Below are 27159 nucleotides of genomic sequence, written 5' to 3'. Positions count from 1 at the left end.
GCCCGGGTGGGCAAGGTGGCATATCGTTTAGAGCTCCTAGAGGAGCTTAGTTGGATTCACAACACCTTCCATGTGTCTTAACTCCGGAAGTGTGTTGCCAACGAGTCTTCAGTCATATCCTTGGACGACATTCAGTTGGATGGGAGCCTGAATTATGTCGAGAGACCAGTTGTGATCCTAGACAGGAAGACAAAGAAGCTCCGTAATAAAGAAGTGAAGTTGGTAAATGTGCAATGGCAGCACCGACAGGGTTCCGAATGGACCTAGGAATCGGAGGATGAAATGCGAGGTTTCTATCCGGAGTTGTTTGGACCAGCAGGCTTCGAGGACGAAGCCTAATTCTAGTTAGGGAGAGTTGTAACACCCTGATCCTCAGGTATTAATAATGATATTTTGGTTTGGATTTTTAAGAACCTACTCGGCGAGTTGGCCTCCCTACTCGTCGAGTAGTAGCGGGTTTGTCCGCGAAGTTTAATGACCTACTCACCGAGTCCAATATAGGACTCGACGAGTAGATGCTGGCAGATGAAACCCTGGATTTCGGGGCCTTGCACCCTATTTAAAGGGCCATTAGCCTCTCCTAGCCTCCCCTTGACAACCCTTTACCTCCCAAAGACCCTGATTCGAGTGTTTGTGTGTGTGTGTTCTTGGTGATTTTAAGCTTGAAGGAGGGATTTGGTGAAGGAAACACTTGAGGAAACAAGCTAGAGGAAGCAAAGGACTCGTGGGGATTCAAGATCTACTTCTGTGGAGAACTTCCTGAAGGTATTAAGTTATTCCTTGGCTCATTTCCACCCAAAACCCTCTTGTGCATGGATTCTAAGAAAGGGCTATTGTGTTTAAGCCAAGATCTGAAGTGGTAACTTCAGATCTAGACTCCTTTTGGCCTTTAGATGCATAAAGCTATCAGTTGTGCCTAGCTTATGCCTCCCCTCTAAAGTATGACTCCATTCGAAGCTTAGATTTGCTATTTTAGGGCCTTAAAGCCTTGCATTCACGTAAAGTTTGCAACTTTACGTGGAAAGCATGCCTCAGAAGCTTAGATCTGTAATTTGGAAGCATTGCATGGCTCAAAAGAGTCTGTATGGCCTGAGATTTGATAGGACTCGGCGAGTCGCAGGGGGTGACTAAGCGAGTCATGTGAAGGCAGGCATGGACTCGACGAGTTGGATGAACGACTCGACGAGCCCGATGAATATTGTCTTAGACTCGACGAGTTGGATGAACAACTCGGCGAGCCGGATGAAGATTACCTAGAACTCGGCGAGTCGAGTAAGATTCCCCCAGCTATTGGATGTTCGTAGACGTGTCGAGTGGCAAGCAAGGAAACTCGACGAATGACCTTAGATTATCAATCAAGACCGTGTGAATTTGACGAGTCACTTCGATGAGTCGGAGAGTAGACGTTATCCCGGGAAACTCGGCGAGTCACTAGTTGTACTCGGCGAGTTAGGGTCAACATGGATTGTTGACTTGATCTTGGTTGTAGTTGATCAGGATTGACTTTGGGGAAATGAATGGATATTATATGACACTTTTTAGGCAGTTGAGTGGAGCAGCTCGTGGGGTATATTTGGTCGCAAAGTGTCAGTTCAGCATTCGTGACAGGTGAGTCTTCTCACCATACGTATGGGTCTAAGGCACCAAGGCCGGCCCATTATGTGATCATGATATATGTGATAGACATTCTGTGTTTTGTTATGTGATTGCATGTTTTGTATGAAGACCTCGGGGGAAGCCCGTGACATTGGATGTAAGACCATGTGGGGTAGCCCATGGCAGTCCTAGGTGAAGACCATGTGGGGTAGCCTATGGCATTGGATGTAAGGCCATGTGGGGGAGCCCATGGCAGTCCTAGGTAAAGACCATGTGGGGTAGACCATGACATTCTCTCAGGTTTCATGTATGCATGGCTTATGTGATATGTGTAGCTTTTATAGCTAACAGGATATGTGATATGTGGTTTTTGTGTGTGTGGTATGCTCTGGGAAACTCATAAAGCATTTTGCTTACAGGTTGTTGATTGTTTCAGGTACTTCAGAGCCAAAGGGCAAAGGCAAGGCGTGATGACGTGACGTGCACTCTATCTCTCTTTTTGTGTGTTGGGACTCTCTGATGTTTTCAAAAAGTACAATGAAATTGTAATAATTGTGAATTGGAAAACAAATGGTTTGGAAATCTATGGATTATAGGATTTGTTTGATTAATTAAAAATGAAAATTTTCTTGGTAAAATTTGGTCGTTACAAACTAAATCTTCCCTAATAAATGAAAATAATTTTGCTACTTGTCAATTTCTCATCAATTTTGACACTTGTCATCTTATGATATATTTTAAATAAATAATATCCACATGTCATAAATGTTTTTTCAAATAATACTTTTAGTTATATATGTAAAGTATTAAATATAATAAAGATGATAGTAAATTGTAATAATATGTTTATTTATTTCTTATTTTAAAATTTTATTTTAAAAAAATATTTATTATTTAAATTTTATTATTTAATCAACTCGTATAACATACGGCTGTTCCACCTAGTCTTGGTAATATTTTCGAACTCGTTCTTATTAAATGTTTCATACTTGTTTAATTTTTAGACTCTTTAATTTGGTTTTTAATGAAATTTCCATGTCAACCTCAAAAACTCAAGTTCTTCATACAAAAGTCTCTTGTTTTGTGATTTGAAAATAAAATTACACTTTCTAATTGAGAAAGGTGCTACCATACATACTCTAATGGTTTGGATATAACTTTCCAATTGTACTTTCCACTAATACGCGACTGTTGTTTAATTTCTGTTTTAGAAATAAAAAGGATCTTAGGATAATATGCTTTTAAAATTTACATTTGTTGATAAATTTTACAATCCAAATTTGAATATTGGAACTTTTATTGATATGATAATTCTCAATTTTTTATTTTTCTTTTACAAAGCTATTATTGAAATTTGAAACTACTAATTAATGAAATTATAAAATATATTATATACGAATGCTAAAAGTAAAGATTTAAAAAAAAAAGTAAAATAAGTGATTACCGAAATTTTGAATCAAAAAATTTCGATTAAATTGATTAAACAGAACAATGAATCAAAAATCAATTAATATCAACTGAATAAATTGAGTTTTATTTATTTCAGACAGTTTATTTAGTTTTGCTTCAACACTCTAATCCCAATAAGCTATCGTGTATCTGATTTATCTCTTGTACAATTAAATTAAAAGCTATTAAGTTGGGTCAAATTAGAGATTTCAAGATTTTAACTTTTTAAAGTTTTAGATGTATAATTTGTCTAGTCTAAGATTTAAGATTTTGCCTATTTTATCCAATTTTAGCTAAACATTTTATTCTTGGTATTATACCCGTTATTAATAAAAATATAACATTTCACAATCAGTTATACAAGGTTAATGTTATAAAATGACAACTAAAAGAAGACAATTTATTGTTTAGATCAGTTATCCTTTAAGTGTATACAATATGTCACTGGATTTTTTAATATGTTATGTGTACAACATCAAGATACATTTTAATTGGGTATTTCTATCATATTGAATGTCATAGTGGGCAAAAACTTAACGTCATGTTGTTTTAAATCATGTTGTTTTAAATGAAGTTTTTTTTTTTTTTTTGTCATACTACATGAAACAGTAGATGTTATATATGATTCAATGTCAATGTACTTGGTTAAAGTCTACTCCATTTGTGTAGTAAAAACCAAAATACAATTTTGATGATTTATCAAATACAACTAAAAGATAAATGACCTAAAGAGCAAAGTGTATACTATTGGTTGTCATTTTATGACTTTAACCTTTTTTATATAAATTAGTTAAAAGTGCCACCTCTTTAATCATAGATTAAGACTTAGATATTGTTCTTAATATAATTTCGAATATGTCAAAGTGGAGGCAAATGCTTAAGCATTCGATAAATATTTGACATAATACTCTAGTTACTGATTTGAGAACCTATGACATCAAAGATATTTTGTTGCAATATTTCAATACATAAGCAAAAGATATCTAGAAAGTAGAAATTATCTCATGTGCTCTTATCCTGCCGCATTGTCGAATTTGTCTCCACGCTAATGCATACACTTTAGCTTAACGAGTCTATTATATTACGGTAAAAAGTTATCACACAAAACATACACTAATGCTAAAATCATGTGAATAAACATGTAAACATGCAAAATACTTTTCATGTCAAACTCCAGAATAGTGAGATCTCATAATTGCCATTAATATTCATAGTGGAACCTACCTTCCCTACCTCATGGAGTAAAAAGGTGATTTAACGTATTAAATTTTTTTTACTAACATACAATCTAAATCATTTAAGGGGTGTCTTTTTTTTTTTTTTTTTTTTTTTTTAAGTTTATTAATAGTGCTCTTATGCCTCAATGCATTAGACATATCAAAAATAGGATTGTTTGTTCTCTTTTTGTTAAGCTCTATTTTCTCTTATTTATTCTTCTCTTACCGAAGAAGACATGTTGTATGTCCCCTTATTATCCCCTAAACACGAGAATAACCTAAACACCGAGGCATACAGCAAGGAGATAGATTTGGCGTCAAGAAAATAAGCCAAATTACAAACGTTTAGAAGTTTGATACATAATTATCCAACTCACAATTTGCAACGAGCGAAGATCTAGCTAGTTTATTAATTTTTTAATAACTATAATTAATCTTTATAAACAACCTGTGACATTTTTAAAAAGAAAACAATAGAAGGTCCCTTTGCCCCAGACCCATGAAGAAGGGAGAAGTCATTAGATTATTCCGAAGAAGAGAATCTCGAAAACTTTTCTGAACGTCTGGCATCGTGTGACGATTAGAAAAGGAGTATATCTTTCTTGTAGTGTCTTCCATTCCACTATTCTGAAGTTTCTAAAAGGAATATGTCTCCGCTCGGGCAATCAGTTGCTTGCTCTGCCATACAAGAAGTCGAGGATTCGATCCTTCTACTACAAGGGTCACAAACCGTACTCTGGTCTGACTTGCCTTTCTATCTGGATCCTAACCCAACCTGGATTAAGCCACTTTATTTTCAAATTTTACAAAATACTTTTAAAAAAATTGTTTTAATGCAAGTAGGTTTGTATCTAAAAATTTGTTGTCCGACTGCCCACCAAGACTTTCCCGATTTGTGGAGGTGGTGGGTGGGGGAGGAGGGGTGTCTAACGAAATGCTAAGACACCAAAACACATCACAACCTTTCTCCCAGCCACACTTATTAAAACCACAAAATTAGAACTCAGAACTCCTTAGGGAGGATATAGTTATTTCCTCCCAACTTATTCAACCCACTACCACATCAGTTAGTTTTTTTTTTTTTTTTTTTTCAAATTCACAACACACGGAAACTTATTTTTTTCAACTCACGCAACCCACTCAACTAAAAAAAAAACTAAGATACAAGTGTTAATTAGCAATAGAGATACCACTTGTACCTCCAAGATACCACTTCCTTTTAAGTGGGTTGGAAGGATTGAGAGAAGTAGGTTGTATAATTGGTTTCATTAAGCCGTTTCATCCTCGTTATTCTCTATTTTCTCTCTCTCCTTTTTTATTATACCATGTGTTTTAAGACATATACCTTAGTTATTTTGTATTTTTTTAATTGAATTGGTTGAAAAAGATAAGATTTTCATGTGTTGTGGGTTAAGTAAAATGAAGAAAAAAAATTGATGTGAAAGTGGATTAAGTGGGTTGGGTCCCAACCAACTTCTATATCAGTTTTTTCCTTTTTTTTTTTCTTCATCTTTCTCACCACACAACGCATGAAAATTCTATCTTTCTCAACCTACTCAATTAAAAAAAAACACAAAACAACTAATGTACAAATATTAAAAGACATGGTACAAAACAGAGAGAGAGATAGAGAGAGAGAGAGAGGTTAGTGAAACCAATTAAACAACCCACCGCTCTCAACCCAGAGGGAGTGATACGTTGGAGGTACCACCGGTAGTTTTATTGTTAATTACGACTTCTACCTTAGTTTTTTGTATTTTTTTTATTGAATGGATTAAGTGGGTTGAAAAATATAGAGTTTTCATGTGTTTTGGGTTGGAAAAGATAAAAAAAAAATTGTTATAGTAGTGGGTTGAGTGAGTTGGGAGAGAATGACTCCATCGTTTCTTGTGAGGAGCCACTGACTTCACCTCATCACCCCGACCCTGTATCAAACACATAAAATTGTTTTTAAGCATGTAATTTACTATGTACATGTTAGCAATTATATCCAAGGTTCTAAATAACATAAGACGTGATTTGGCGGCAATATCAAACCTCAAGCTTTTCCGAGCCTTGGCGAGCTACAACGTTTGTAAGGCGTGACTTAAGACGGCTTTTTTATATAATTAATATTTTTATATGTATTTTCAATCATTATTCATTTTTCTACACATATATGGGTTAAGACTGTGTTTTTATAAAGCTTGACGGCATGTTTAAGCCTTGGAGTCATGACGCATCACGACGGAGCCATAACGAGCTTTTTAGAACCTTAATTATATCAAAAATTTAATTCATGGTCCGATTAATATTATTATGATGATAAGAGTAACTTTCGCTATATGTCATGACAACGGGTTTGTTGGTAAATAATTGGATCAATGCTACTCTATTTTTTGGAGCTGCAGTTAGTGAATGAAAAAGTGATTTGTGTGGGTATGGGTTTAAGTGGATAAACAAAGAGAAGTAGAGACTAGAGTAGCAAATTGTCTTCAATTTAATAGGTAAAGACAGTCAACAAAAAACTAAGTACGCAAAAGGGCTAAAGTTATTTATATTTTTCTGGTAAACGTTTAATGAAAGCTAAAAGATCCATTTGAATAGGTTAGGCGAGGCCACGTCTCAATCAGCAAAATATGGGATATCCTCCCAATAACTCGGTGAAAGAGAGAAGCCCATTCGTTCCCATATTTATTAAGAGAAATCAAATGAGAAACTAAACCTCCTCTTATAATTTTTTTGATTTTGCCATGGGTAGGAGAATGACAGAGGAGGTTATTTAATTTCTCAAATTAAATATCCTGAAATTTTTTGTTCATATCAATTTTGCTATTTAGTAGATCAAGACAGTGTCAAAATCAAAAAAAAAAAAATATATTAAAAAAGAGAATTAATAGATTCAACATGTCATTGTTTAAAAAAATAAAATAAAAAGATAAGTAACAACAAAAAATAGGAAAATATTTATTTTTTCAATTATTAAATCCTAAAACACTAAAATGCTCAAGCATAAATACGATCAAAAGAGTTGATCCATTGTCTAATTCTCGTTTAAGACTCTCCACCATAGATATAAACCAGTTTACAAGTTGATTTTGTTGAATATTATGGAAACTTCTTTAGGGTATGCCTTGTACTCATTATATATATATATATATATATATATATATATATATATATATATATATATATATATATATATATATATATATACATTTACATGTGTGCCCGCACAAACGACAACGATAAATAGCTCTTTTGATGAATGGTTTTTTTTACGGAGAAATAATTATTAGATTTTATTATTAGTTATTATATAAATAAATTATCAGTTTTAAATAAAATATTTTCGTTTAGACGTTATACTTATATTGCGTTTATACATTTAATGTAAATTAATTAATACCAGTGACTAGTTTAAGAAATTTATGTTAATTTATAAATATGAATTTAATATTTTAAAATTATCATTTTGCTCCTAATTAAATTTCCTAATAATCTTTATTAATTCAAGTCTTCAAACTTATGGCAAGTAGTAATGATATTTATGCATAATTGATTTGTATAAAAACTTTGTAACTTATACCTCTTAAAATTCAAGATATGACTAATATATTTTATAATATAATATAAGATATATATATATATATATATATATATATATATATATATATATATATATATATATTACAAAAAGGACCGTCAGTTGGATTAAGAGGTTTACAAATTAAGTTAGTGATCAAAAGAGACTGATTAAAAATAAGGGGACTGATATTACAAAGCATTGATAGTTGCATGTTGGGCTGATGGACTCCAACCGAAGGAGTGGACAAAATCTATGGGAAGCCCATAGAGATTTCGTCCAAGGGGCTTTCTAGAAGGATCTCGTGGATTGCTTAAGGATTAAGCAGAGAATTAGGGTATCACCTAAAACCCTAGCAGCTCAACTATATAAGGAACCCTTGGCTTAAGGTTTTCGGCCCCTATGCATTGTTGTAGAACCATAGCCGAAATCTTGAAGCCTCTATCATCCCTCTCTTGTTCATCCTTTGCTATGTGGTGTTTGTGACTCCATTAGAGGTGTAGCACTTGAGACACTAAGCTCTTGAAGGTCGAGATCAAGCAGTCAACAAGAAAGGTATTCTTCTAACCCTACTATGATTAGATTTCGTTTTCTTGTATGATAGATTAGGGTTTTGCTTTGGAAAATTAATTTGCATGTATAACTTGAGAAAAACCTAAATCCAAAGCAATTAGGGTTGTGTAATGCTCCAATTCTCAGCTATCGATTTTATATAAGAATTTTCTTGATTTCAAGGTCTAATCGACGAGTTGGTTGCCCTACTGATCGAGTAGCCACGGGTTGGTCCACGTGTTTTATTGACCTACTTGCCGAGTCTAAGAAAGGACTCGACGAGTAGGAGCTGGTAGATGAAACCCTAAATTTCGGGGTATTGCACCTTATTTAAAGGATCATTGGCCTCCCCCAACCTCCCCTTTACAGCTCTTTGACACTCTTAAACCCTAAATTGCGCGTGTGTGTGTGTGTTTCTTTGGTGTGTTAAAGCTTGGAAGAGGGATCTTGGTGAGGAAACATTTGGGGAAAACAAGTAAATTGAAGCAAGAACTTGTGGGAGTCAAAGATCTACTTCAGTTGGCACTCTCTTGAAAGTATTAGGCTGTTTCCTTAGCTCATTTCATCTTTAATCTCTTTTAGATGGGTTTTAGGAAAGGTTTCTTGTGTTTGAACCATGATCTGAAGTTGCAACTTCAGATTTGGACTCCCCTTGGCCTCTAGATCCATAAAGTTATCAGCTTTGGCAAGTATGACCCTTCCCTCAAGTGTGAGACTTCTTTATAAGCTTGGTGTTGTCATTTTAAGACTTTAGAGCTTTGCATGCACGTAAAGTTTGCAACTTTACATGATAAGCATGCCTTGGGAAGTTGGATCTACAATTTGGAGCCTTATCATGGCTTAAAAAGCCTCTGTATGGATGAAGGACTGAAGGGACCCGACGAGTCGCATGATCAACTTGGCGAGTCCGATGAAGATTGTTGTGGGCTTAGCGAGTCAGATCAGTGACTCGGTGAGTTGGCTAGGGTTTTCCCAACCTTTGGACACGTATGAATGCAGCGAGTGTAAAGGGGAAACTCGGCGAGTTGGCCAAGAAGTTACGACCACTGACACTAGGAACTCGATGAGTCACTCAAGTGACTTGGCGAGTTGGAGAGTCATGCCAAGAACTTGGCGAGTAGCTGAGGGTACTCGACGAGTTGAGGTCAACATGGACTATTGACCTTGATAGTTGACTTTGACTTTGACCAACGATTGACTATTGGACTTCTGGGGTATTTTGGGAAAATATGAGCATGGTGGGGAAATTTCGTCAAGAAGGTCATGATAGGTGTTAACTTATTATTTATGGTGTGATAGTGTGGGATTCCGGGGAGACAACAGTCAGAGATTTGCAGTACTTCAGCACTACTTGCAAGGTGAGTTATCCTCACTATATCAATAGGGTCTAAGGCACCAAGGTCGGCTCTTTATAGATTGAATTCGGTTATGGCATGATATGTTTATTGATTACATCCTGGTAGTTAGGATGGTGATATCCTTATGTGTAGTGACCTGGTTAAGTTAATGTCCTGGTTATAGGATTATGTTATATTAGTGACCGGTTAGGTTTGTATCCCAATTATTGGGATGTTGCTATGATTTGTGATCTGTCAGATTGGTTTGACTGTTATATGATATGAGCTAGCGTATGTTATTTATGTTCACATGTTTGTTTGATTGGGGGTTGGGTTGAGGCGGTCCTGCTTTGTGCTGAAGGCCAACATACCCGGTGAGCGGTCCGGATAGGCTGTAAGCCCTACGAGGCAGTCCAGTCAGGCTGAAGGCTCATTATGCATGTTGATTTGTATTTGTGGATGTGATATGATTATGGTTATATGAGATTGGTATTTTGGGGTAACTCACTAAGCTTTTGGGCTTACAGTTTCAGTTATTGTTTTAGGTACATCAGGGGATCGCGACAAGACGAAGGCATGATCGTACAGCTACTCGTGATTTGTTTATGTTTATGGGAAAGCTCTGATATTATACATTTCAAAAACAAAGTTGTAATGATTTTAATGGTTTGAAATGATTTAAAAGTTCAAATTTGTCTTGACATTTTTGGGTGTTACAAGTTGGTATCAGAGCCTTGGTTTGAGTGAATTGGAGGAGCACTTGTGTGACTCTAGTCTCAAATCAAGGAAAAGATTTTTAAAATGATTTTTTTCTAAATGGTTTTCAAAATAAGTAAAGGAGGATGCAGGGTGTACGATCAGCCGGAGCCAGTAAGTAGACCCCAAAATACCATATAGTCATTTGATTATATGATATGTTAGAATAGCATGCTAGTACTAGGCTAGGGATCTTCAGGAATTACGTGATAAAAATTGCCTGATTGTATGATGTCCGCTAGCCTAGGGTTTCATTTATATGAGATTGACATCATTACTGTAGTTGTTTAGTGTATGTATCACGATTGTGCATAATTAAGATCTTATAGCCCGAGAATGTTTGATTTGGCCATATGTTCTATTCATATTGAGTAGGGCTTAAGGTAGGATCGGATAATCGAAATTCTATAGAGTTCAACGTTATGTATGATTAGCATACACTAATGCAGCAAGGTTAGTGGAAGTTTCATGAATGGTTGGGTTGTATGAGGCTGATATGTCAGTTGTGAGTCAGTTAGCCTTCCTCTAGGGGTGAGGTTGAGTGACCACCATGTGCATATGTATTGTTAGGGTGTTGTGGTGATACTTGAGACAAATATGGGTTGGTGTGGAAGGTAGTATGGGCCCGTACTACCGAAAGCACATGGCCCATACGCGCAACAAGGAAGTTACAACCCCTGGGGTATATTCGGGAGGTGGTTCCCAGTTATTTATGCAAATTTTATAATATCGTTTGGTGTGTTTCAGAATGGTGATGATGAGACGCTTTGTGACGGGATCTGGATCGGGATCAGGATCAGGATACGGAGACCAGGAGAGGCCAGTAGCACTGGAGTGTGTGGTGCAGATGGGGACAGATGAGTTAGATGCCAGGATTTGAGAGATCATGCATGATGAGGTTGCCACGTTGTTCCGGGCACAGTTGTGACAACCCGAAATTTCTATCTTGAATATCTGTTCAAATCAATCAAAGTTGGACTTAATTTGCTATCTTCTAGCATTGTTTAGAGTCAATTAGAGCGTTTTAAGCCTAGTACATCCAATAAATGAGTGTTAGGATTTATCTGCTTAAGTCCATTGTGCACCAAGCAAGCCATAAACTTCATCATGTGGAGTTTATGGCCACACCATATGAGTTTACGGCCGTAAACTCAAGGTGGCCGTAAACTCATGTCCTTAAACATGATATTCCATCTCTTTTCTTCATTATTCGCCATTACACCTCAAGAACTCGACTTCTCTCTCAAGTATCACCACGAACTTTCATCTTGATCTTCAATCTAGTAAGTAATCTTTCCATTTTCAAGTTGATATCCTTCTATATCTAGTGAAGATACATGATTTCATCCATGAAATCTCTTCTTTTGGTTAGATCTTCAAGTGTTCTTCATTTCACCAAGAACACACACTAGTGTTTTGGTCCAAAATCAACCTTTTTAGCTTCTATATTGTAAGTACTACTTCCTTATACTCGATATCTAGTTGCAACACATGTTAAACACCTTGAAATCGTCCATTTGAACAAGAGGTGTTTACGGCCAAGAGCATATCTCTTGGCCGTAAACACTAGTTAGAGGACATATGAGCCTTAAACTCTTCCTAAGGCTTGGACATGAGGCTAGAACACTTCCTTATTATTTGTAAGACCTTAATACACCATTTGGCACAAATCATCATGAGTTTACAGCTGTAAACTCATGAGGCCGTAAACTCTAGGGCCGTAAACTCCTTGGCCGTAAACACCATTGTGTGGCCATACACCCCTTAGATGCAACCCTTTGTACTTCTAACACTTCAATATAAGTGTTTCCTAAGTCCTAGGGTGTCTTTACTTACATGATTAGTTGTTTAAACACTAATTATATGCATATATGTGTCATTATATGCTAAATAGGATATGTGTGTGTGCTCAAGTCTTCACTTGACACTTAGCATCCTATACCACTCATTCATCCAAACCGCTCATTACAGGTGACTTCATACCCCTTAACTTACCTTTTAAATGATTTTAAATTCTTTTATAGGGGGAATACAAGTTGAAAACATTATAGTTATTATATCAATCACATGTGATTAATAACTATGAATCAGATGGATTTACTATACTTTAAAGTGTGTTATCAAACAAACTACTTCAAATCGTTTTACAAACTTTTTATATGCAAAACTCCTTATTAAACTCTTTCAAACTTATATATTGTCAAAATCATGTCTATATAGATATAGTTATATAAGTAGGATTGAAAGGACTTACGACTGATAACTCGCCTTATTTCTTGTTCCTTGTTTGGTTGTGGACTTAGGGTACTCGGTTGTTTGTCTGACGATCGTTTGAATCTTAGTTATATATTATGTGTATGTATATGGATATTAAAGTTCTACATTCAGTTCAACACCTTTGGGTAGCAAAGGTGTACAAACATGTTCATTTATACAACAACTTTACTAGTAAACTATAATAGGTATAGTTTATATTACTTTTACTAGAACAACAAAACATACAAAGAGTCAGTTCTTACATGAGTCAGTACATACTATAACGAGAAACAATACTTACTATAAAGAGAAACAGATAGAGAATACTATAACAAGAAACAATACTCACTATAAAGAGAAATGGCTAGAACATACTATAACGAGAACCAATACATACTACACACTATACACTAGAGAACATACTACATACTAGACAGAGAGAACATACACTACACTAGTACATACTATACAAACACTAGAGCACTATAACATTAATGTGAGCCACTACTTCATGGCATGGCAATCTACTGCTGTGTCACGTTTTGCAACCAGAGCATCCTGGAGAGAGTGTGAGTTAGTGTATAGATCTATACGGGATTGACTATCCTACACCTTGATGCTAGCTACAGTAGGACCTGCAGGTCTACGGGTGACTAATGTCATACCATTTCGATGCCTTAGAGTGTCGTGTTATACTAAGTCTATCAAGTATGGTTACAATCATATCACATTTTACCTTAATTAACAAACTAGTTTAAGGTAGTTAGCACATTGGTAGTCACTTACATACAATACTACTGTACACTATTATTTTCCCATTGGAAAGATACACTTTTACAAACAACACAACACACAGAACATTTGGGCCTTGGTAGAAGGTTACTTTTAGTAGAAAATATAGGATTTTCTAGGAGATACAAACATTTACTACAAACTCTTACAAACAATTACATCAAACATTTACAAACACTTTCACACAAGCAACGACACTAAAATACATATGAACTCACCAACTTTAATGATGATCTACGCTTTCAAAATAACTTGTATTCTCAGGTCACCAGTAGACAGGTACCGATGACCAGGTTTTGAGAAGATGGAGCATGTTCAAGACTCATCTCTTATTTTGATTCATATTTTTGGTGTCTTATAAACTATACAAAACACACTTGTATTAAAATTATATTATTAATGCAATGGATGACGTTGTTGCTTGTTTACTATTATGCATTGTTGTGATACTGTACATTACGTCCTTCGCCCCCGAACGTTTCTGCCGTTCAGGTTTTGGGGTGTGACAGATTTTTATTAGAGCTCCGTTTATAGTGAATTGAGTATATCAACCCTTAAAAGATATACAAACTATAAACACAACGGGATTAAAATACTCTGACCATGAGTTTATACTTTTAAATAATAAAATATTTAACTAAGTATACATACCTGCATTCATACTAAAATCAGTGTCACTAGGACATAACAAAAGTATTGCGGTTGTTGGACAACATAAGTAGGCTTGGGAACATATAATCAGATCTGGGAGTGATATAGCCTGATCAACTATATCTTTTCGAGGAGTGATTAGCATGTGCCTAGGAATGGTTGTGGTGTTGCAGCAAGTCTAAAAACTTACCGACACTACTACAATGAAAACATTAGAATAGAACATAAACTTAAAATACTATAGGAGTATTTTGTATTACTATAATTAATTATTTGAGAACTGAAAGTCTTTATTAGTAAGTCAATAGTTGCTTGGTGGATACGCTAAGGTTATATGTGACTAAGGTGTCATAGACTTAGGATCTGTGATCTTTTCTTTATTTCTTGTTCCTTGTTTGGTTGTGGATTTGGAGTTAGAGTCACTTATTCGAAGGTCTATCCTGTTTTGATTACATGTAACTGGTATGCATTATGAAAATATTGAAGTAACCGATAAAGGTCATCTTATAATTATCCTAATTAGTACGTCTATTAACTATCTCTTTTATCCGTATTCTCACGTAGAAAACATGGTTGGATTCCATCCCAACGGCGACCCGTACTTTCCCAACCAAGGTAACGGAGGATGGATCGATGTAGAGCCAGAAGAAAATCATCCAATCCCTCTGGATGACGACTTCACAGAGAACTTCTCAAAGGATTCTAACTCCGAACCCGAAGATAATAAGCTACCCCCAGTGGTTCAAATCCCAAACCCCAACCCTTGTCCAGCATTTCAAGGTCCCACACCCCTGTGGGCAACAAACTTGAATAGATGGAGCCATGAACAAGGTCAACCCTTACCTTACAACGGAGATCAAAGCTTCTATAATTTGAGCAATGGAGGCTTAGCAGACAGAGTCCTGCCTATTCTGGTCCGCAGGATTGCTCGTAATAATGAGCAGGGTAAAGTAGCCATCAACCGAATCATAGAAGTTGATGTTGATGCGGGAGTCAATACCGTTTGCATTTTCCATCTGGAGTCTGCTTATGAAAGGACTCAGAACAAGAATGCAGCCCTACAGAGCGATCTTACTGCAGCCCAAGCTGCAGTCAGGGAACTTCGTGCTCGGCAGGCAACATATGAAAGACGCATGAGGGATATGGAACGTTGTCTGGCAAAATCAAGGACTCATTCTAGTGGTTCTTGTCGTAGATAGATCCTAATCAACTTTCTCTTTTGGATATAACTTAGGTCTATGTAGAATCTCTAGTTGTAGTTTCCTGTCTATGATAAGACTTTAAACTTGTTAAGTCTTAATTCTGTTAAAATTTTCCTATCTTGGTTTGATGTAAGACCTACTTCTAGGTCATTTTTCCCAAACTTCTTACATCTATAATACCAGTATTATTGACAGATATCTAATCTCATGGAAATTTAATATCCAAATGCTTTCATCTTTCTAGTACTAGATCTCTATTCAACCATACTTTCATTTGTGTTGTTGGACTATGGAGTGTTAGTCCATGAGTCACTCTCATCATTTTCTCTATCAAACTCTTAACCATATCTTTATCCTTGTGATCTTATAGCTACAAATTGCCTCCGTGTCGATCAGTGAGACGCACTACTCCAATAACTCCGAATCAAACTCCAACTCCTCCTCCTCAATACAACCCAGCAGTTATCCAAGATGCTGTGAATGCGGCTGTTACGATAGCTTTAGCACAATTCAGCGCTACCGGTACTAGTGGGAGTGGAACTAATGTACCTCCCATTATTGTCGAAGCTCCAGTGCGCTCTAGAGAGTGCTCGTACAAGGACTTCACCAACTACAAACCCAGGGCCTTCAACAGAACTAACAGAATCATTGCCCTCTCGCAATGGTTCGAGAAGACGGAGTCGATCTTTGAGATCTGCTCCTGTCCGGAAGGGAGAAAAGTCAAATTTGCCGCCTGCACCTTCGCGGACCGAGCTCTGACATGGTGGAATAGCCATGTCAAGTCACTATCTCTTATAGTGGCAAATGCTATAGGCTGGGAAGCTCTGAAAGAGCTCATGGTCGAAGAGTACTGCCTGAGGGGCGAAGTTCAAAAGTTGGAGCAGGAGCTCTGGAGCTTAACCACGAGGGGCTACAACATAGTCTCCTACACTGCCAGATTCAGCGATCTGGTAGCACTATGTCCAGGAATGGTCCCTTCTGAAGCAAAGAAGGTAGAGAGGTATATTTGGGTGCTGGTGCCACCATTTCAGGGGAATGTACTAGCTTCAAACCTCGCTACCTTTGATAGTGCCAAACGATTGGCACAACGACTCATTGACCATGGAGTCCATACCCCGTCAACAACAACAACCCTAGCTATCTCATAACCCTCCAAAGCCGCTGATAACAAGCAGAAATTCTAGGATGACAAGAAGAAGAACACTGCGTAGAAATCTGCCAAAAAGCAGCAGGTCGTAGCGGTTCATGCTGCGATACCACCTGCCGCTATTGTGCTAGTAAAGCAGTACGCGGGGAGTTTGCCGAAGTTCAACAAATGCAACTTCCACCACAACGGACCTTGCCGGGAAATTGTAACATACAAGTTTTGAAATCGTGTTTTAAGTAAATAATATTATGAAATATTAAGTGAAATTGAATGTTGAGTTCTAACAGATAGTTTTTACTAGAAATGAAGTAAAACTATGTTTAGAATCACTCATAAAATGTTGGAAGTCTTATGAGATTCCAATTAAAAGCCAAATAGTGAAATATAGAGAAAATATAAAATTTGGAATAAGTAAAATTTTATTATTGAAAGTTGTAGATAATCTCATTAGAAACATTTAGTAGTGCAACGGTAAAAAGTCTGACGAAAACGGACGTCGGATGAAGAAGTTATGAATTTTTAACGGATTTTCCTGTCTCGGTCTGTTAAAAATAATAATATTAAAATTAAAGTCAAAATTAGACAACGAAGTCTAAACGAAAGTTGTAGAGAATAATTTTAGCTACGCGTGCATATAAAAAACGTCTAAAACGGAGCTCGTATGTGGAAGTTATGGATTTTAGAAGTTTTTGCACAAAAACCGAGAAATCTAGCATACGTGGACTTCTGCCATGTCACCCTCGCTTAAAATGCGCCACGTATCCGAAATTTGGTGAGTCGCCGAAGCCAGCTGGCGAGACGTGTCGCCTGCCCTCGCATCCGAAGTCTGGTCCACTAAGAATCCGACGCGTGCCCTTTATCATGTGTCCGAGCCTCGCAGGGGTGCCACGTCCGAAGCCTCGGACTAAACCTTGGTCCAATCAGAGGCCGACACCGAGCCCCTCGCATGCGCAAACCACATGCGAGCCACCTGCGCACCCTCGCCCTGCTGATGCCGCGTGTCCTCGCTGCTGATTCCCCCTTCCTTAGCCGACTTCCGACCTCCCTATAAATACAAGGGCCTGCGAGACCTCTCGGGTAATTTTGGAAAATTGCCACTTTCACCCCCCCCCTCCCTTTTTGATATTTTTACTATTCCGACTTCCCCCGAAGCCCCGGTACTGATTCCAAAGCCCGAAACACGCCCCGAGACTCCCGAGAAGCCCGAAAAATTTATCTTTTCGGTTTTGAAGCTCTACCTTCGCAGAGCCCGGTTTTCAAGAAAACTCCCGGTTTTCAACGACGAAAGTCATATTTAGAGCCGAAGGACTGGCCAAATTAATATTTTAGCCCCCGGTTATTTCACGGTGAGTTTAATATATAGAAATAATTGTATGTTATGTGTTATATGTGCTGCGTGCTTTTCAGTGTTATTATTCCGGGTCATTTTCCCGGGTTATTTTTATTCGCTATTTTTAATAGCAAAGAAATACCTTTGACCATGTGATCAGTGAAAGGACTTAGATTCACGTTGGTACTGGTATGTAGCCTCTGTCCATGTAGAACATGTCTCCGTAAGAGAATGAATTCTATTCTATGGTATTGGCAGAAGGTTAGACAGGGCTGTAAGCCTGAAATCTACCAAAATGTTAATCCGAAGTTGTATATCTTCTGTGCCGTTTGGGCCAAAGCTTTATTGATGTATATCAAGCATGGAAATTGTTATATCTCATTGATTGTATATCTTTAAATCAAGTCAATGATTGATATGGAATGTTGATCACATGATTCACATATGCCCTTGTTGTTCCCTGTTTCTCTTTGCTTCAGCCATATTGAAGTATATATATGGCATAACGTTATATTGTATCTATTATTGAACTCACTAAGCGTCACCGCTTACCCTCTCAATGTTTAACAAATTTGCAGGAGATAAGCATCCAGTATAGTTATATACTGGTAGAAGATTTTTGAATAGTTTGAAACTATTGTATCGATAGAAGTTTATGAATAGTTTGAAACTATTGTATTTTGCACTCCCATATGTATAAAACTATAGAATCCTGGGAAGTTATGTAATATATAACACTTTAAAATAGTCGGTTTGTATCCAGTAGTTTGTAACCTCTTTATCAATGTAAAATATTGTTTTTATGAATATGCAAGTAGCATGTTTTGGAGTAACTATATTGTCGTGTATGAAAGTTTGGGTCTTTCATAAATACGAAAGTTAGGGTCTTTCAGAAATGCAGTGCTCAAACTGTTGGGTTTTGAGCATTCTAACACTCCTAAGTGTACATGCAACCCTAAATACCTTGGATCTATGTTTTCTCTATTATACATGAAAATATGAATATTCCAGGGTATTACCCTAACTAGCATACAATCTTTTTGATACTTGAATAATGAACTAGATAGAAATACAAACCTTGTTGATGTAGCTTAACTCCATGAAGCTCGAGAGCCTAGTGCCCCAAATGTGACACCTCAAATGGTTCACACAACATCACCAACACATGGAATAACCATGAGAAGACGACACTCATGCTCAAATTGGCTAGCCCTCATATATGTATCACTAGTGCCAATTTCTTGAGCTAAAGAGGCCTTTATATAGTATGGCCTTTACAGCATGTAACTCATGACTTTAACCATTCCTTATGCTCCATGGGTTTTAACCTCCATGGAGTATCCATGGGTTACAACATGGATTAAACTCAACATAAGGAATCTTGGATCATAAGCCCACATATATAAGAATGAATGATTTACATAATCAATCCCCATATATTTAATTAGTCTCTTTAGATCACTAATTTAAGTCTAAATTTATTCTTGATCAATACTAATTAAATAACATGATTTCATATTAATATATTATAACTTATAATATATTAATATGTCACAAATTTCCTCTTCTCACAAACGGTCTATCCAAATGTTCTGATGCCATGCAACCCAAATGGACCATGCCGAGTCGGGTCAAGTACATAGCAAATATAGTTATGGACTTAGACACTAATCCAACAGTCTCCCACTTGGATAAGTCTAAAACTATAATTGTATAAGACTTCAAGAACCAACTAGCAATCATAACTCTCAAAAGCCACTGTCGAACTCTGACCTTGTCGATGAACTTTAACCTTTGTCAATGACTTGTCCATTCGATAAGGGATCATATATTCCTCCATTCTAGATATCATATGGACTGAGACATGGATTAAAAATCATTCTTTCTGTCCATTTTTTGTTTCCCGATTTCTGATTTATGATGACTGACTGATTGGACAGATCAAATCAGTCCTGGCTTGGTCAAGCACTCACATGTATCATCATTAAATCATCGAGGGGCCCACAAATATCGCTTTTATCCCGAAGGTAAAAGGAATGGATAAACTTCGACTCATATGGCTTGTTCTACTACTCGTTGAATTATATACAAAGACACATTTTATAACATCGAGTTACCAATGCGGTTTCGTGCAATCAATGTATAACCAACTCATAGTAACAACTCATATCTCTAGGTTTGAAGAATATAAGATAGTATCGTCTCATGATCACTCGTGATAAAATCCATGTAGTGATTCCAATGATGTAAGTCCCCAAATCTGCTTGTGTATCAATCAGATCCAATTGATGGTGCGGAATCCCAATCAATTGGATGATATCACATCAAAATAGAAGAGAAAGAGCAGAAGAAGATGATGAAACTATGATGTATTCAATGAAATGAGTGAAGCTCCATACACATATTTCACACACACTCTTCTCTGTATAGTTTCTCTTACATCTTAGAATGCACACACTTAAGCTCATTGGCTATTGCTCTCACATGCACTCCTCACCCTATATATATATATATATATATATATATATATATATATATATATATATATATATATATTATGGACCTAAGGCCAAGCCCAAAATACAAATAATAAAATACTATTTTCGGCCCAATATAATAAACAATAAATGCTTAGAAAAGCAAAGTATAAACCATATTTTTGACCCAACAATATCCCCCTTAGTTTATAGCTTTCTTTTCTAATTGACCCAACAAGCTCCCCTTAAAAAGTAGCTGGCACTTCTTGTCAATCTTGATTAGGAGCTTGGCTTCAGCTATTATCTTCAAATTCTTCACAACGTCAAGATGATCTTGATGAATCTTCAATGAATGACTTCATCTGGAGCAGTTGGGCTTTTCTTTAAGATTTTACATTGAACGCACATTGGGTGAGGAAGCTTCATGTACTGATTCTCAAAAGATAGCGCTTTCAGCTTGAGAATCTTCAGAGAGAAATAATCTTCTGGATGACTTCAGCAGTTACAAAGATAGCAACACACTGATTGAGGAGGTTTCAATGCAATCCGTCACATAATGTTCAATTATAGCTTCGCCATGCTTTTGGGATTGAAAGATTGAATGTCGAAAGTGATGGGATGTCAACCCCATCAAGCAAATTACACCCTTTGATTGCTAAATAAACGTAATATAATGGTAAAAAGGGGTATCGATCCTCGGGGAAATGATTGTATTCAATCACCAATGCAATTCAATAGAACTAGTGAAATTAAACTAATTAACTACAATTAAACTAAAAGGGGGGGTTTTTTGATTAGTTGAAAACTAAAATACTTGAATAACTAAAAACCTTGCAATTAAGCAAGTTGATGAGATGCCCAAAGGTTGGAAATAATTGGTTAACTAAGGCAATTCAACACAATGAACATTTGTGTGTTTATCATTAGGATCTAATACAAAGCTTATCCTTCATCCCAAATTGGTTATAGCAATCATGAAGCATGATATGCCAAGATTCCTCATAGGTTGTATGGAGGTTGGGGAAGCCCACAACACACCTTCTTAATTAAGATCAAGGGTCAATTGAAGCAATTAATCCCAAGAAATCAATTAGCCTTAAGAATGAAGGAATCCCCAATTCCTAGAGGATGTCAAATGCTTACACATCCATAAAGGAGATATGAATCATAAGCTAGAGATGATTTCTACCATCATAAAGCCTTTGTTCTAGATAAATTCAATGATCCAATGCAAAATCAATGAAATAAATCAACCATTGCTCAATCAAATACTAAGCTCATGATCAAAGCATCAAATAAGCATAAGAATTGCAAACTAGAATCATAAACATGGAATAAATTGATAATCAACATAAATCCTTCAAAACCCACAAACATTCATTGGTTTTCAGCCAAAGTCAACCAAATGAGAGTATTAGCCACTCATGGCAACAAAGTAACAAGAACAATAATCTAATTGCATAAATAAACTACCTAAGATTTGGAAAGATGAAAGGAAATGGTTTCTAGCTCCCCAAATCGCCTCTTGCAGGTCTCCAATGGTGGAAAAACGTGAATGAGCCTCTAGATCTGATCCCTAAAGGTTATGGCAAGCCAAATGACCAAAATGCCCAAACTGGGCAGTTGCGCGGGTACCCGCGCGACGAAAATTCCACCCGCGCAAATGTTGCAGTCATGCTATTGGTCCACCAAGCCACTCCACCCTTCCACTACCAAAGATTCCTTTGGCCCCCCTCCCTTGTCCATGTAATTTGAAATGCACCAATCATCATTTAGCCATCAAATGGATACTCCAAGCCCAAAATTAGAATTTTATGATCCATCTTCACAAGCCCAAATAATCCAAGCCAATAACTTTCAAAGCTCAATTCTTCCTCTTTGATTCCGCCAAGCCCAATAATGCCTCGGGAGCCCACTAAGCCCGTGTCCAATCAACCCGCAACCGCAACAAGCACCGAAAAACCTACAAAATATCTCATGCAACATAACAAGCACCCGGTACGATCCATACTAAAGAAATATAAATAAAATACAATGCATTAATGATAAAAAGATCTAAAAATCTAAAATAAACTAATAAAAATAAGGAAATAAAATAAGCTATCAAATCACCCCAAGCTTAAACCTAACTTGTGCTCAAGTTAGAACAAGACTAAAAATGAGCTCGGGATGAACTATCTAAAAAGGAAAAAGAAAGATACCATAGAACTTGGTCAACATCAGTCAACATGGTCAGAATTAGTCCTTCAATGGACCCTACGCATCTTCAAAATGTTCCCCGCTTTAGAACCATAAACCACATTCTCAACCACTTGATGGGTGAATAGATCACGGCTGGATGCGGTCGCGGTGTGCAAGACAAAGGAAACAGAGATGCGCCCAGTGGGGGCACTTTAAATCACCAATGTAGACCATAGTGCATGAAGGAAAGGCGCCTCTTCATACACTATGATTCCTACATTTGTCAGGCCAAGGTGTATCATAACGAAATAGGGTTTTGCAGCACGGCCTCCGGGCAAACATCCGGTTTCAGAGGCTTCTCCCTTGTACTGTTTTTTACAGTATACCATCTCATCGTCGGGGCCTTTTCTCACCAAAAATCAAAAATAAAATAAAATAAAATAATAAAAACTCTACTTAACCTAAATCTAAACCTAACAACCTAATTCTTCAATCTTGAACTTCTGTTATTGGGTCTTCAATCACATTCGCTGCTTGACACTCTTTTTTTTTTTTTTTTTTTTTTTTTTTTTTTTTTTTTGCAAACTAGATATATAACATAAGTCTTGAACTTGGAATCTTGTTCTTCTTTTTGTGTTGCTCTTTTTCTTCATTTTTCTTCTTTTCTTTTGTTGCTTTTCTTGAATCATCTTTAATAGGCTCTTATTGTCTTCACTTTTTCAAATCTCTTCATTCTTTGTGTTGCTTCTTGGAAGGTCTAAGGAATTTCACCAAGTAATATAGGACTCCAATAGTGAAAATTGAGTGATAGATAGAGGCTAATATGAACACCTAATGATCATTGACAATGTGCCAAGATCAACTAAAAAGGGTGGGGAATGACTCAAAAATGGGTGTTACCGAAAAGACTTGGTCCCAAAAGATGTGAATTGGGGGACCCACTTCAAAGTTCATCAAGCACCTCAATGCAAGGTGTGATAAACAAAATCTATCTAGCTATCTACTCTAGACCCCTAGAAAAATGATAACCTATCCTAAAAAGGCGGTGAGAATCTAACTAAGCAAGGCTCGGACGAGACTCGGGAGTACTAAGGGGTACTCCCTCCAAAAACAAGATGCGAGTCTTCAATATCTTCAATGTCTTCATAATACCTTACCGGGGTAATCTTTGCTCGCACACATTGGCATGACCAACCACATCCCTCCGCACCTAGACCCAATCAAGCTACCTGCATCTGACCCCCACACAAGCGGTCTCAAAGTGGTATGTGAGGCCTAAAACGTGTCCCATTCATCAAATACAAGGAATTCCATATCAAGACCCAGGACCAATCTATGATTCAATACTTATGACTTGGTGCTATGGTACCTGTAGGGATGAGAAGACAAGAGAGAACAAAAATGCATGAACCTAACCTAGAATTCATCTAAAAAGTATGAAAATTAGAAAAGAAAGAAACAAAATATGCAATTTTTTTTGAATTTTTTATGCAATTTTTATGAATGACCTAAATGACTTACTCTAAATGCAACTATATATAACCTAAATGCAATAAAAACAAAAGATAAGAAATACCTCACCCCAAGCTTAAAATGAAACATTGTCCTCAATGCTTAGGATGAGAGTAAGGAAGGATCGTACCGGGATCAAGGTGGAGGAGGCACGTGTGGACGGTATAGAAGCAACACATGGGTCGCATAATGATGCTTGGATGGAGTTCTTGGACGCCTAAATACACATGGATGAAAGCTTGGTTGCGCAAAGGATGCATATGAAATGGCTCGAAATTTTCTTATGAAATGACATATTTGCATGGGTACCCTCGCAAACTTTACGCGGGTGGGGGGCAGCCGCGCGCACATGTCAGAATACATCCCATGTTGGGGTAATTTGGAACATAGAATCTGCGCGATTGGGGGTCGGTCGTGCAACGGCTGTGCAGGCACCCGCACGCAACAATCAGAGAGCACCCCATGTTGGTGTAATTTGGAACTCGGGACCTACGTGGCTGGGGTCGGTCGCGCAAAGTCTGCGCGGGCACCCGCGCAAAAGTCAAAATTTTGGAATTTTGCAAACTTCACCAAAATCACTAGAAGACTTCTATATGCTTATTTTTAGGCCAACTTCAAGTTTAGAAACACCCAAAACTTCAAACGTACATTATTTATTCACATTGCATTTATTTAACGTCTTTGCCAAGACATAGTCCCGCTTCCATCAACTTTCGTAATTTGGGATTTCCAATGTTATGTTGTCGAATTCTCCCGTATCAAAGCCTTCATAAAATGGTTTCAAATGGTGCCCATTCACTTTGAAGATTTGGTTTGTTTCCAAACTCTTGATTTCAACCACACTAGGATCAAACACTTTTATAACAATAAAAGGTCCATGCCATCGAGATCGCAATTTTCCCGGGAATAGCTTTAAGCGTGAATGATAAAGAAGAACTTTTTGACCCGGAATAAAGTGTTTTTGGGTTATGTGCTTGTCATGAACTGCCTTTTTCTTCTCTTTGCACCTTTTGAACCTTTTGAACCTTTTAATTATCTTCTTCTTGACCACTTCCATCATTGGAGGATCCAATCTTCTTTGAGGTTCCCTCTTAGGATTACAATCATCTTCCATGATTATCTTGTCTGTGCATACATTAGGGCTTATCCTGTTTATTGGCTCAATCACATCAACCCGATACAATGGAGAAATGTTACTAGGGTACCTCATTCCTTCAAAGATGTTGAAGTGAATGGTTTCTCCATCAAACTCCATAGTTATCTTTCCTTTATGGACATCAATGATTGTGTGAGCGGTATGCATGAAAGGTCTTCCAAGGAGGATCATAGATGATTTGGAAGGAGTCTTCTCTTCAAGATCAATGACATAAAAATCCGTCGGAAAAACAAGTTGATTAACTTGTACTAACACATCCTCCAACATTCCTCTTGGAGACACACTTGACTTGTCTGCTAATTGAATGATGACTCCCGTTTCTTCCAAAGGTCCAACATTGAGAGATTGAAAAACCGAATATGGCATCACATTGATCGAGGCTCCAAGATCTAACATAGCACTTTCGACATGCAAATCACCAATGGTACAAGGGATAGCAAATATTCCCGGATCCTTGCATTTGGGAGGTAACTTCTTTTGGATAACCGCAGACACATTTTCATTGACTTGAATCTTTTCATTTGCCTTGAATTTTCTCTTCTTGGTGCATAAATCCTTGAAATTTTTTGCATAACTTGGAATTTGCTTAATAGCATTCAATAGTGGAATGCTGATTTGGACCTTGCGAAAAGTTTCAAATAATTCATTTTCTTCCTCTATCTTCTTGGAAAAGGCTAACCGGGAAGGGAAGGGAGGTGGTATGACCAATGGTTTGATGGGTTTGTTGGAAGAGTCGGGTTGATCAACGTTTGGCACAACCGGTTCCTTTGAAGTAGCTTCAACCTTCGGAGGCTCAACAACAATAACCTCATCTTCTTCTTCTCTCGAAACTCTTTTAGGGTTGCTTTCTCCAAGTGTTTTGCCACTTCTCAAAGTTATTGCACTCACATTGGGGTTCTTCTCGGTTTGAGATGGAAGTCTACCCCTTTGTTCTATCTTGTTGATAGCGGTGGCCAAGTCTCCGATTTGTGCTTGAATGTTTGAGAAAGTGTTCTTGGTCTCTTGTTGAAACTGGGTTTGACTTTGAGCAAGAGAAGTAACAAGTTCTTGAAGGCTCATTTGATGGGTACCACTTGATTGGCCTTGTTGTGGAGGTTGTTGGTAATTTGGAGGGTTAAAAGAAGTTTGTGGATATGGAGGTTTTTAGGAGGGGTATTGTGGATGTTGAGGTCTCATTAAAATGTTTGGTGGAATTTTCTTTGGTGGGTATGGGTTGTTTGGGTTATTCCTCCAATTTGGGTTGAAATTGTTTTGAAATCACGCGGGTCTTGGTTGACCTTGATATCCTCCCATTGCATTCACATCTTCAGGATCGTTACTAAGTGAGGGACACTTATCCGTATAATGCCCTGTCATTGCACAAATGCCACACACCATCAATTGTTGACCACTTCCCACCACCATTTGACTTAGCACATTAGTCAAATCCAAGAGCTTTGATTCCAAGTGTTGAGTGCTTCTAACTTCACCAACCACTTGTGGAGAATTTCTCTTCATTTCATTTCAGGTTCCAAAGTTCCTTTGATTTTGAAAAATGGTACCAAAAAGTAATCGGATCTCGTGAGGGGTTTTGTTGAAGATGTCACCACCACTTGAAGCATCAATCATCCTCCGATCTTTTTCATTCATACCCTCATAAAATTGTTGAAGAAGTAGTTGTTCAGGTATATTGTGTTGAGGACAACTTGTACACAAATTGTTGAAGCGCTCCCAAAAATCATGAAATGTTTCATTTTCCTCTTGATGAATCCCCAAAATGTCACTTCTTTGACTTGATATCCGGGAGGTGGGATAGAACTTGCTATTGAAGGCCTTGAGTAACTCTTCCCATGTGTGAATAGATCCCGGTGGTAAGTTGAATAACCACTCTCTAGCTTTGTCTTCCAAGGTGAGCGGGAAAGCGGTTAACTTGAAATCATCCAATGTGACATTGTCGGGCAACATGCTAACACATATCATATGAAAGGACTTCAAATGCTTTTG

At 37.2% G+C, this 27159-nt stretch overlaps 1 protein-coding gene across 1 annotated transcript; it reads right to left on the bottom strand.

Annotated features, from left to right (window-relative positions):
- Window positions 1-24726: 24726 nt before the first annotated feature.
- Window positions 24727-26235, bottom strand: LOC145099734 (uncharacterized). The gene has a single exon (XM_079037253.1). The coding sequence runs from the start codon at window positions 26233-26235 to the stop codon at window positions 24727-24729; it is 1509 nt and encodes a 502-aa protein (XP_078893379.1).
- Between the last annotated feature and the right edge of the window lie 924 nt (window positions 26236-27159).

This window comes from Lactuca serriola, chromosome 4 (assembly GCF_051521515.1).
Source record: "Lactuca serriola cultivar US96UC23 chromosome 4, Lser_US96UC23_V15, whole genome shotgun sequence".
Lineage (NCBI taxonomy): Eukaryota > Viridiplantae > Streptophyta > Magnoliopsida > Asterales > Asteraceae > Lactuca > Lactuca serriola.
This window is presented reverse-complemented; position numbering and strand designations above follow the sequence as displayed.

Coding starts and splice junctions, on each gene's coding strand:
- LOC145099734 (XM_079037253.1), bottom strand. CDS start 26,235: ATGAGCCTTCAAGAACTTGTTACTTCTCTTGCTCAAAGTCAAACCCAG.